Source organism: Musca vetustissima, unplaced genomic scaffold (assembly GCF_032173495.1).
Source record: "Musca vetustissima isolate MV318-11 ecotype Yass unplaced genomic scaffold, APGP_CSIRO_Mvet_v1 utg52763, whole genome shotgun sequence".
Taxonomy (NCBI): domain Eukaryota; kingdom Metazoa; phylum Arthropoda; class Insecta; order Diptera; family Muscidae; genus Musca; species Musca vetustissima.
In genome coordinates this window covers 21912-35814 of record NW_026884317.1, presented here as the reverse complement: position 1 = coordinate 35814, position 13903 = coordinate 21912, and the positions used below count along the sequence as shown (strand labels likewise).

The window sequence follows — 13903 nt, the reverse complement described above, 5'->3', positions numbered from 1 at the left end:
GGCAAGAAGTCGTAGTGCATAGAGTTTCTTGTCTGCTTTAATGCTGAAAAATTAAAAATAAATTCTAATTAATGAACTATTGCTATAGATTCATTGTAAAGCATATTACATAAATTTAGAACATATAAACAAAGAATTGTTTTGTGTCTTTGTTTATTGGTGTATCCTAGCATTTTATATAAAATTTCTTTATTGAGATCAAAAATTGATTCGTTTTAACAGTTGATTTATAAATAAATGTTTAAATTATCACTCAAAAGCTTAGCGAAAGCAATATGAATTATTGTAAGAGGTGTGCTATGAAGTTTTAAATGTTGTACTTGCTGCAGCATGTTTTTTCCTTTTAGCCCGGCATACATTAAATTTGCATATATTTCTTACAAATTTTGTTTAAGACTCATAGGCTGTAGTAATTTTGTTATTCACATTTCTTCGAAGTTTCTCCGTTAATATCATAAACTACATTCTTTACAAATTTTCTTTATTGAGAACAAAAATTGATTATTTTTAACATTTTACAAGACAATGCTAAATTCAATTACAGAAGCTAAATCGAAAAGTAAGATATCACATAATGATGTTACTCCATTTCGCGTCGTTATAGAAACAGAATGTTATCTTACCAATTGATTTAGTTATATATTGTATAATTGGCTATTTGTGCATTGTCAAAACATGTACGTGTCATTTTCCCCTCTCACTGGGATCATCGAGTCCAGTGAGAGTTTCGTATATTTAAAAATTTGCATTATGTATTACTTAAAACTGTTTCTGAAGTTTTTTCACGTTGTGTTCTGCTATCGCCATTCAGCTTTACTAATTGTATCCTATATATCTTTAGTAGTCGATTACCTGTATTGTAATTGATCATGCAATTGTTCCTTAAAACTTCCAAAAAAAAAAATAAATTAATTTATTCACATTTTATTTAATTCTTTTCTGTTTTTACAATTTTTTTTGAAAAATATCTTTATGCAACACTTCTTTATTGAGAACAAAAATTGATTATTTTTAAGTTGAGTGGAGACAAATCTCCACTATAACCTTCTGTTACTTTTGGTTTCTTATCGTCGCAATCATACGATCGATCCTAACCACGTAATTTTTCCTTAATATTAAATTTTTTCGCATTTTTAAATCTTTTCTTTATTTAAATAATTTCACTATACAAATCTTCTTTATTGAGAACAAAAATTGATTATTTTTACTACGGTCCTTTACTTCGTTTTACGTAAATGATTTTTTTTTTTTGGAAATTCCGATTTGAATTAATCCCATAATTTAGCAAATTAATGTATGCACATTCTTTTGCAAATTTTCTCTACTGTGTCTAAACATTCTTCAAATGCTCGAATAATTAAAACATCTATTCTTGTCGTACAACTGATTACTAATTACACCTTCGAAATGTTTTATTGCTATTTCGAAGTCTGAATATAACAATGTATGAAAAAGAAATAATCCACACTTTAAAGTGTGGATTTCTTCATTATCATTGACTGAACAATATACAAAAATTCTTTATTGATTAGCCATTAATTGGTAATTAGCAAGAAATAGTTATAGGCAAGCATATTAAAAGTTTAGAATAAAATTGATATAAACATCAAAGCGTTACAACACTTTAACAAAATGAGGAAGTTTTTCTCTCCTCGCTTGATTTAAAATGCAATTGGCTATGCAATGAAGTAAAATCATTTATTCTTTCTATTGAGATATATTGAATATATTTGTGAAATATATAGAAATTTATTATTATTAAAAAAAGAAAAACAAATTACAAAATATTATTACCGTTAGTGCTAATCGATATTGGAATACTTTCGATCTGTATAAAGTGAATGACAATTGTTTATCGGATTGTATATTTATTCAATATTAACAAAGCAATCTTTAATGATAGTTGCTTTAACAAAACCCACCCTCCCCCTAAAAAGGGAGGAGATCTATTTTTAAACAAGCAAAAATAGAAATTTTATATTTATTTTTATTAATAGGGGAATGAAGTGGCGACATACTGCCATCATATCCCTAATTGACAATTCTGTCAAAGAACTGAATATTAAAAACATGAAATATAGTGTAATATGTGGTACAAATTGTAATGAATAATGGATTTATGGCAAAGCCTTAGACACTCATGTCGCACCCTAAATGCAAAATCACAAAATATTATTGCCCATTTAAATGTTAGCTTACATATCTTTTTTCCTCACAAAAAAATAACATTTAACACCTCCTAATTAAACACTAAACTGTTATCGCTCTCGAAAGGCAGCGAGAGTAGAAAGGTTCCAATGGGAACCAATACTCTCAAATGGAACTTCCCTACACTTTTTAGTAGACATCTTTTTTGCATAATTGTATAGCAAATTATTGACGATAGAGGTTTGTTTTCAAACTGAAAATCACAAAAACTTATTACACTATATTTTCAATATGTTTTATAGTCAGTTATATCTACATCGCGTAGTGCTTGCGAAATTATGTAAATACTACATTTATTGTGACTCATTATTAGAATCACATATTAATCATTTTTTTGTTTTGTTTTTATAATTAGAAAATATTATTAGGCTTTTAATTCTTATCGATTAAGTAACCTCCTCTCGTCCTTGGTCTGCTCACCTTCGGGATCTTTATTTCATCCTCTGTCCTAATCAGCCTGTTTCTCTTCCTATATCCATCTATGGTTAGTGGCTGCGGTCCCGACATTAAGTGTTTTTTTATCCACGATCCACGGCTTGGATCGGACTGCCCGGACAGTATGGCAGTGTCTTCAAAAATTTCTAGCAAGGATCTGCGGCTTGACGCAGGATCTGATTTTTTTTTAACTGCGGATGGAACGCAGGATACTTCCTGACTAGAGAGCAAGATTTGGCAGGATCGCCATGTAATTAAATACCTTTTACTTTTTTTGGCTTGCTGATAGAGCAAGCTTGATGGATGTCAGCACTAGTCTGACTTCTTTATTTTTCCTTTCCGTATTTATAATATAATTCTTAATTCTAACAAAAATTCTTAAATCTTGATATCACTCAATACTCTTTTCTGTTAACACAAAAACTTATTACACAATATTTTCAATATGTTTTATAGTCAGTTATATCTACATCGCGTAGTGCTTGCGAAATTATGTAAATACTACATTTATTGTGACTCATTATTAGAATCACATATTAATCATTTTTTTGTTTTGTTTTCATAATTAGAAAATATTATTACGCTTTTAATTCTTATCGATTAAGTATTCTAAGATTATAGCTAAGTATAAACTTGATTGCTCTTAATTATTGTAAACGAGATGTAAAAGTATTGCTACCATCTCAGGATTTTGTATTTCCCAAATTAATGTTATTCCTTAGATATAGACATGTTCTAAACTGTATAGTCCGAGATTAACATTGTCTTGTTTCGGTTTTCTTAATATTCGTAAATCCCCGTTATGGGGAAAACGAATTAGGAAATAAGACTTGAACAAAATTTGTAATTATTACAAAATAAACGAAACTTGATCGTTTTACATTTGTATTCAAATATTATTTTTTTAAATATCACACTGTATTGGGGGTTTTAGTAGGGCAAGGCCCTCTTTACCCCGCTATATACAAGATTGGATCTTATATTTGTGAGGAGCAATTCAAGTGTCTTGACTTGAGAATTATATCTGCAATGAATGTAATAATGGATCTGTTTTAAAACCACATATTAGAAATTAGTATTACAGTGCAGTATAAAGGAAAAATATGTTAAAAGAAAATAATAATGACAACTTGACATTTTATAACTAAAACTGCATTGTAATACTGAATATACAAAATTGGCAATTATTTTAGGAAATTATGTGATGGATATCATTATTCATTAGGATTTGTTAATCAACGAGGCCATATATTTGAAATGTAAAAGATAAAACTTAAACATTTTCAAAATACAATCATTTTTATTCCCCCACAATATTTCATTTTCCATTTTCTTCTTCATCATAGGCAGCTAATTTAAGAACATCATGTGTGCAGCTAATATAAAAAATAATTTATAAAATAATAAAGATTTATTATAAATTGCAATTAATTTGCAAAACTACTATTTAGTTATTTTTGTTTTATTATTTTTTGTATCTTTTTTATAAATATATATTTATTTAGTATTTAATTTATTATATTATGTATGTAACGAAAAGAAAAATCAACAAACAATGAATGCAAATAAATAATCAAAATTTCAATACTCTATGTTTAAATTAATGAGGTAAAAATAAAATTTAGTACATTTACAAAAACAAATGTTTATTAAAAACAAAAAAAGTTATATGTATAAAATAAGAAAACAAAATAATAAATGCAACCAATCAACCCGTAATACAAAAGCAAATACTGATTGCGTTAATTTACTTATAATAAAAGAAACACACAAAAATTATATATATATTAATCTTTTTATATGATTGTGAATGAACTTAAAAGAAAATGTAATAAAATAAAAACAAAAACTGATATATACACAAAAGTTAATATGTATTTTTATATGAATAAAAGTATAATCATTTGGCTTCAGGTTCATATTCAAAAACCTGAGCTATCATCTAAAAAAATGGATGGGAGTTTTGGTGCTCCTTGAACGTTTTGGAGGCCTTCTGGAGTAAGTTGTAATTTTGTTTTTAAAACAACCAGACAGGGTTTTAGCTGTGGTAGGATCTTCCAACATAAAATAGGCAGTCAATGACATTGAGTTGCTTGGGGAGAGTAGTAAATTGGGAGCCGCTTGGGTTTAAGAGATTCCGTGCGGGACGTTGACATTAGTATGTGTTCCTTCCAACTCAAATTGAGTTGGAACAAACAATGAAGTTAGTCGAAAAGCTGAGCGTCGGCTGATTTTGCATTATTGCAATCTAATTCATTAAACATTAATATGGACCTCTCAATAATGGAGAAGAACAAAAAAGTACATTTAATTTTATTGTAATATCTCTGATTTGAGCAGTAGTGCTATCAGAACCGTTAAGCTGGGCTTTCAATCTACAGGGAAATTAAATAAACATTTTTTATTTTGTTTTCGATATTATTTTTTTTTTGTATTATTTTATTAATTGATTTACAATCACATGAGGTACATTTGTAGTGTATTTCAATGAGTAAAAACGGTAAAGTTTATAAATTAATTTAATTAATTGGAAAAATTATACATTAAAAAATAAATAATTTTATAAATTAAAACTTAAACATTTTCTAGAATCTGGTAATGCGTTTAGTCCTTATTGTTGATGGCACGCAATTGTTCCAATTCTTCACGTTCCTTCTTGTTACGCAACAAAGGTACATTATAGTCGAAAGCATAGTAGAAACCTTTAGGTTCACCATGTTCTTCGGGGCCGGGTACATATTCAGGTTCTTGATGGACATATTCTTGATCCGATGATTGGGGTTCATAACGACCTTCGCTGGTTTGATATTCGGGTGCAAATGGATCGGGATTGTGTCCAGCAGCAGCGGCATATTCACCCCAGAGACGGAAATGTTCTTCTTCGGCTTTCTTGACGGCAGGTGTTTTGGTGGGTGGATTTTTCAAATGAGCTGGGCGATTATCCTCGACATGGAAACCGGTACGATCGGCATAATAATTGGCAATAAAGTCACGACCATGAGGTTGAACATATTTATAGGTACCGGTAACAGTGCCGCTGGCATCTTTCTTTTCGTTTTTACCCTGATTCCAATCCTTATAGCCGTAAACGTATTGACCCAAACCATCTTGTCCATGATATTGATGGGCATCGTAGTGTTCTTCGACATAATCGTTGGGATTTTCAATCACACGACCCATATAGACAAATTCACCTTTTTCATTGCGGGCTTCGGGCAGAGGATTTTCACCGGTCTTGGGAGCATATTCAATGGTGTTCAAGCCACGTGAACTAACTTGGGCAATATATTGTTGAGCCTCTTCAGGTGAGATGTTAATTTTGAAAATATTTTCAGCCAAGAGGGCGGTGGGTAAAACCTGGAAAATATCAAAAAACAAATAGGTAACAAATTAGTAAGGACTAAACTGGTATGTATAATCATGTAAATATATTGAAAATAGAATAAAGTTTATAACAATTATTTTCTCTCATTCTTGATATATTTGCATTTAATGTTTTGTTTATTTCTAAAACAGATGATGCGATATCAGTTGCAATGAACAAAATGTAGAAAATCGATAATTACTCTAGTGTGGGTCACCAAGTGCAATAGATTATAAGATTGAAACATCTCAATATTGTTGATTTTATAGATTTCAAGTTTGTTTTAATAACAAAAATATATTTCATTATTTACAATTTAAACACATCATCTGTCACTCCACAAATAATAATAATTGTTCAATAAACATTATTATTTATGATTATTTCCGCTTAATTGTTTATATTAATATCTTGGAATTTTCCAATGCGCATATTATAATTTTTACTTTTCAAAAACTTGTTTTCAATTGATTGTAAAACAAAAGAAATAAACGGCGACATTATTACTTTCTACTCATCTCCATTCTAGATTGTGGAAGTGGTCTATATGTTAAATACGTTAAATCATTTCCATAAATAGAACAATTTATGAATGAAATATTTTTTCATATGAAGATAGCTAGCTTGACATCACCTTATTCCGAGCGATGACAATTTTATTGACATATGTCTCGGTTTCATTTTTTATTAATTCATATTTTTTGAATAACTGTCAAAATATTTGATTTAAAAAAATTTCGTATTCTCATATGTTGTTGTTAACCGCTGTATAAAGAATTTACCAGAATATAACGGGTTTTGATATGAGTACGACAAGGTAAAGAAGAAGAAATCGCGAAAAGGTTAACACATTCAACATGATATGAATTATTAAAAATTCAATGGAATATTTAATATGAACCGGATCTTTGACGCAAACATTGGTTAATCTTGTGGGATTTTTTTTATCTTCTTCTTTGTCTATTGATCTAATTAAAATAAAAAATTTATATTATAGTTTGAGAATGTATTAACGGGGATGTGAAACTCGATCTTAAAGGACGCTGATTTTGTTTAAGTTGGAGGTAATGTGAAAACAAACTGATATAAAATTGACGGAAAATTAAGATTGGAGTACGCAACTACATATACCGAGTATATAGTTAAAACAATAAATTTATTTGAAGTATGTTTAGACACAGTAGAAACAATTACAAAGGATTGGTATGTTAAGTTTTCGAAATATCGTTAACTAAATTGGGCTTCGAATTGCAGCTGAGATAACCGCTTGCTCGGCAGCGACAATAGTACATTTTCGTCGATAAAGGGCGTCTTCACTGAATATGTCTCCTATTTTGGATCAATAGACAAATCTTTTTACAAAAATTATAGTGCAAGTTAGAGGATCTCTATATTCACTTTTTTATGATTGAAAAAAAAAATAAATAAATTTAGCAATATGATCACCTACGTTTCGAAGCTTGAAACATTTTTAAATTCATAACTTATTTGAAGAATATTTATACACAGTAGAAAAATGTCTATAAAAATTAGCACGCTTAAGAAAAAGGGATGACAGCTTGCCCGCCAAAAAAGTTTTGTCGATATTACATTAGACCGGAAGGTATGTTTACGGTCTTCGTTTATGACGTATATGATATACAGGTGTCTTTTAAAGTGAACTGCTTGTATAAATCAATTATTTGAAGAATATTTAAACACTGTAGAAAAGAGATTAATAAAAATAATCACTTCAATTTTTACATCAAATTGAAATTGCAAGAAAGGGATGATAGTTTAACCCCACAAAAGTCTTGTCGAAATTTAGTTGTTTCGGGTGCTACTTTCACGATATATTTCAATTTTGCTAAGGTTTTGTTTACAAACTTATTTTCACCGGAAGACCCTGAAAGATAATACTTTTTAGTTGTGATCGTTTAACTTCACTACGGAAATTGTTATCCGGTATACAGAAAAAAAAAACAGAAAAAAAGTTGTATATCTTCACAAATTATTTATTGGCTTTTTAAGCTGTTAACCATTTATATTATTTTTTTTTTGAAATTTTCTAATATTTTATTTCAGCACTTCACATTTTTTTTATTATTTCTATTAAATTGACTTATTGATTTCATCAGTCATGTTCACACTTAAGTTGTTTTTTTTATTAAATTGGCATAGAACAAAAAATATATATGAGATACTAACCACCAAAAATACACTTAATAAAATACACTTCATATTGATTATATGTTGTGTGACGAGTAATTAAAACAGAAGACTTGAGACACGAACTTGTTTTATTTTTTTCGATTTGATTCTCTTCACTGGCGAAATGTTAATGATTTAGAAATACTAAAAATCTTTCTATTTATATAGATATTTTGCTTAAAATCCAAGCTGAATAAATGTAAATTCAAAAGCAAAAAAAAAAAAAACAATAAATTTAGCACATGGCTGAATACGTATTGAAAAAAAATAACGACAACACAAACACACATAGCTAATGATGATACTCTCTAACAGCATCTTCATCTCAGTTAGTTTGGAAGATGAGATTTGTTCTCGTAGCCGGTTTATTACTCACCATTTTCAAATAAACAAAAAACGTATTTTTTGTTTTTTTATCACCAAGTCAATCAATATTTTTTTTCGTTAAGAACAAAATAACCGACAAATGTTTTCGTTATGCAAAAAAATAAGACGCACGCGTTTGCCCGGTCTTCTAATGTGATGTTGTCGTCTTGTCATTTTTTTTGTCAGTTTGCATTGAAATCGAATTTGTTGTGGTCATGTTATAGCTTCCTTAAATGAAACCAACAAATGGGAAAAAATACATAGAATGATTTTGTAATTATTTTGTGTAATCGTTCATTAGCACCCTCATCATAGCTATTGTTTGTTTCTAATATTAAGTGGTAATTACACACATGCATACACCTTTAAATGTATGTACGTGTATATTGTTAAGTAATATGTTTGAACAGAAATGAGGATTGAACAATGATTTTTTTCTATAGGAAAAAACGATCGATTTTTTTATAAATATACCTCAGAAATGAGGATTAATTTTCTATAAAAAATCTTCTGAACTGAGTTCTGATTATTTTCTATAGATTATTTCTATATGTGGTTTGAATTTTTTGTATAGAAAAACACCTAAGAACTGGGCTTTGAATTTTTTATATAGAAAAAAAGACCTCAGAACTGGGGTTTGATTTTTTCTATAGAAAAAACACCTCAGAACTGAGGTTTGAATTTTTTTCTATTCCTATAGATAAAAACGCCTTATAATCTTATATAATCACCTCAGAAAATAAGCTCCTCGGAACAGGGGTTTGAATTTTTTTTCTATAGAAAAAACATATAGAAAAAAACCTCAGAATTGAGGTTTGAATGTTTTTCTATAGAAAAAACACTTCAGAACTGGGGTTTGAATTTTGTCTATAGAAAAAAAAAACACCTCAGAACTGAGGTTTGAATTTTCTATTTCTATAGATAAAAACGCCTCAGAACTCAAGTTTGATTTTTTTCCATAGAAAAAACACCTTAAAAATGAGTTTGATTTTTTTCTATTTCTATAGATAAAAATGCCTTATAATCTTATATAATCACCTCAGAAAATAATCTCCTCGGAACTGGGGTTTGAATTTTTTTTTTATGGAAAAAACACCTCAGAACTGAGGTTTGAATTTTTTTATAGAAAAAAACCTCAGAATTGAGGGTTAACTGGGGTTTGAATTGTGTCTATAGAAAAAAAAAAACACCTCAGAACTGAGGTTTGAATTTTCTATTTCTATAGATAAAAACGCCTCAGAACTCAAGTTTGATTTTTTTCCATAGAAAAAACACCTTAAAAATGAGTTTGATTTTTTTCTATACTGAGGAAACCATATATTGGATTATACAACTATATATGGGGAGTTTTTTATTAAAAACATGAGAGTTATTTGAAGTATGTTTAGACACAGTAGAACAGGCCAGTGTACAGGACAATCACTCAGAACTGAAATTTGAATTTTTTCTATAGAAAAAAAAACACTCAGAAATGAAATTTGAATTTTTTCTGTAAAAAAAAACTCAGAACTGAGGTTTGGATTTTTTTCTGTAGAAAAAAAACACCTTATAAATGAGGTTTGAATTTTTTCTATAGAAAAAAAACCACCTTAGAACTGAATTTGGATTTTTATCTATAGAAAAAAACTTAGAACTGAGAATTGTTTTTCTATAGGCCTGAGGTATAATTTTTCTATATTGAAAGAAATACCTCGGACACAAAGATAGTTTAAAATAAAAATTCAAAGAGGTGGTTTTATTTTTGCTATAGAAAATAATACTTTAGATGTAAAGTTTGATTTTTTTCTATAGGAAAAACACTTCAGAACTAAGCTTTCATGTTTTCGAAAAAAATCGGAATTAAGGCTTAATTTTGTATCTTATAGTAAATGGGATAAATATTTTCAAACGGTGGATAATGGCCAAAGGGAAAAACGTGTTAATTTGAACATCGTTGTGCACATTACAACATCAACCTGCATTGCCAATACAAATGTAATATAGAATATTGCTTATTAACAAATAAAAAAATAATAATAGTATCCGCAACTATTATTTAACTTTTTTTACAATGTTGAAGCTTGCATATAATTAATTATGCATTTCAATATTTTGTAAAAATAACTATTTATTATTACAATAATTATTATTAACAATAAGAAAACATCAAAAACCAGTAACTGATTTGTTGTTGGAGTGTCGTCTTCCTCATATCGGAACAGTAATTGATATGTTTTGTTTTTGTTTCGTTGTAAAACAAATTACATTTCAATTTCATGTTTCAAAACAACGGTGTTCCGATGTGTGTCATCTTATTTATTATTTTTGCATTTTTCATATTGATTACCAGCTATCATTTCCAGGAAATTCCAAAATTAATATTGATTATTTCCTTAACATTTACCTGATGGATTAATTAATTTTGTCAAAATTTCATGGAGAATGTTTGTCGCCAATAGAACAGATAAAAACCACAATATCTTATTGAAGACAAAGAAGAAATTTTAAATTTAATTCACATGTTATTTATAAAATAGTTCCAAGAAATCGTTTATGACTAATTTATGTAAATATGTTTTCTAGATATTGTTCTTATGTTAATACTTTTTTGTTATTATAATATTTTTGTTGTTGACGATTTTCTAGACAAATTCAAAATCTGGTTTCATTCTTAATTCTCTCACCACAATTTCTTTAGAATATCAATATTCGTTTTGGATCAGTGAAATTTATTGATATATGTTTATGAATTAATTTTCGATTTGATGATGATTCATAAATTGGGATTGAGTATATTTTTAAATATTGAAAAAAAAAAACATGTTGATAGAAATGTGTTACTAACCCGTAATATATTCCGGCATTTAGTCATAGAATCATTTCTAAAATAAATAAAAATTTCCATCGTTAGTTGAATAAGAAAAGGTTTAGTTTTAATTTAAAGATTTATTTTATACACACAATTCTATTACTTATATAGGTATATAAAGATTTTTATATCATACTAGCTTATACCCGCTACTTCGTTAGCGAAAGTGGGATGTATTTAAACCCTATATCAACCATTATTAAAATTTTAGAACAATTTAGTACGTATGTTCTGCCATAGTATGTTCTTAAATCTACCTCTATATCTCAGAAATCTACCTCTATACTAAATTTGGTGTAATTTTTTACCATTTGTACTCTTGTAATACTCCCACAGTGTTCCCTACACTCCCACAGTGTTCCTAAATCCAAGTTTCAGGATTCCAACTTTATCGGTTGACCTACAATTTAAATTGTACCAAATTTAGTACACAGTAGTACGAATTTCTAAAACATTCTACACACCCCAATCATACCCCCACACTGATCCTGAAACCAAGTTTCAGGATTCCACCTCTATCGGTTCACCCACAATTCAAATTGTACTAAATTTAGTACATAGTTGTACCAATTTCCAAAATTTTCTACATACCCTAATTCTACACCTCCACAGTGATCCTAAATCAAAATTTCAGGATTCCAACTCTATGGGTTTACCAACAATTCAAATTGTAGCAAATTTAGTACACAGTAGTACCACTTTCCAAAACATCCTACATACCCCAATCCTACACCTCCACAGTGTTTCTAAATCAAAATTTCAGGATTCCAACTCTATCAGTTCACCCACAATTCAAATTGTACCAAATTTAGTACACATTAGTACCAATTTGCAAATCTTCCTACATACTCCAATCCTACACCTCCACAGTGATCCTGAATCAAAATTTCAGGATTCAAACTTTATCGCTTCACCTACAATTTAAATTGTACCGAATTTGGTACACTTAGTACAAATTTCTAAAACTTCCTAAATACCCCAACCCTACACCCCCACAGTGATCGTAAATCAAAATTTCATGATTTCAACATTATCGGTTCACCCACAATTTAAATTGTACCAAATTTAGTACACATTAGTACAATTTTCTAAAACTTCCTACATATTTCAGTCTTACACCTCAACAGTGATGCTGACTCCAAATTTCATGATTCTAGCTCTATTGGTTCACCTAAAATTCTAAATGTACCAAATTTAGTACCATTTAGTACCCATAAGTATTATTTTCTTAAACTGAATCCTGACCCTAATCCTACATCCCTACAATGATCCTAACTACAAACTTCATTGTTCCAGCTCTATCGGTTCACCCAAATCCAAATTGTACCAATTATTGTACGATTTAGTACTTTTCGTACACATAAGTAAAACATTTCCAAAACTACGTACATATCCCAATCCTACACTCCGACGGTAATGTTACTTTCAAATTTCAGGATTCCAGCTCGATTTGTACCTCCAATCAAATTTGTACCAAATATAGTACCATATAGTACTTTTCGTACACATGATTACACCTTTTCCTTACTCTCCTCATATCGACCCTACTTCTCAACCTTAATTGCATTCCCAATTTCAAGTTTTTAGCTCACTCCATTCACATGCTACGAAATTGTACCAAATTTAGTACATTTTCGTAATTTTCGGATAGTTACAGTTCGAATTTCCAAAAACCCTTTAGGACATCTATCCTACACTCAATCAACGACCACCAACCCAAATTTCAGAGTTCTAGCTCCACCGGTTCGCCGAATACAAATGGTATCACATATAGTACTTTTTAGTACTTTTCGTACCGTTCTAGTACGAATTTCCAAAAACCCAGCCTTATCTGTCACATTTGAGCCAAGAGTGACCCTCACCCAAAATTTCAAGATTCTAGCTTCAGCCGTTTCGTCTGGTCGTTGATGAATCGTTAAATCAGTCAGTCAGTCAATCACTTTACTCTTTTATTAGTATAGATAAGGATTAAAAATATTGGTATTAAAGACGGGATAAATCGGTAGACAATTTTAGAATATCCCCCACATAACGTTATCGCCGCATATTCAGTATTTTGAAGATCATAGTCTCTTTTAACTGATCGAAGAATGTTTAGACCTTCCAGGTCGAAAGATCCCGCCCTATTCGAAAATTCAAAAACGGGAAGAGATTCAGAGGATGCGGAAACAGCTCGAAGCTTTCACTGACTTCAGGCACGATATTTCGCTGTAAATATCATAACTACAGATCCGTGGCCAGCTGTAAAATTTATATATTACTAAGAACGAAGTAAATCAATTGTAATGCCAATTTAAAGTAGGCCCATTTTTAAATTGGCGCCACCGACCTTTTAAAAGAACGTTAAATATGGCATAATCACTGCTAGAAAATAACCGTTATCTTAGTGAATTTTTTTAAAGTAAATATAAGGTATTTAAGAAAAAAATCTCTGGCGTTATCTGCGTTAATTTTTGCGTTTGCTAAGATGAACATTCTAGCAATATGCAAAA

General features: G+C 29.5%; 1 protein-coding gene across 1 annotated transcript; it reads right to left on the bottom strand.

Annotated features, from left to right (window-relative positions):
* Positions 1-5242: 5242 nt before the first annotated feature.
* On the bottom strand, positions 5243-8227 carry LOC133331300 (uncharacterized). The gene is made up of 2 exons (XM_061539698.1): positions 8195-8227; positions 5243-6000 (listed from the first exon to the last, which is right to left on the bottom strand). Exons 1-2 carry the CDS (start codon positions 8225-8227, stop codon positions 5248-5250), a joined length of 786 nt encoding a protein of 261 aa, XP_061395682.1. The 3' UTR covers positions 5243-5247.
* Positions 8228-13903: the final 5676 nt, after the last annotated feature.

Coding starts and splice junctions, on each gene's coding strand:
- LOC133331300 (XM_061539698.1), bottom strand. CDS start 8,227: ATGAAGTGTATTTTATTAAGTGTATTTTTGGTG. Junction 6,001..8,194: donor TATTAAGTGTATTTTTGGTG/GTTAGTATCTCA, acceptor GATATTTTCCAG/GTTTTACCCACCGCCCTCTT.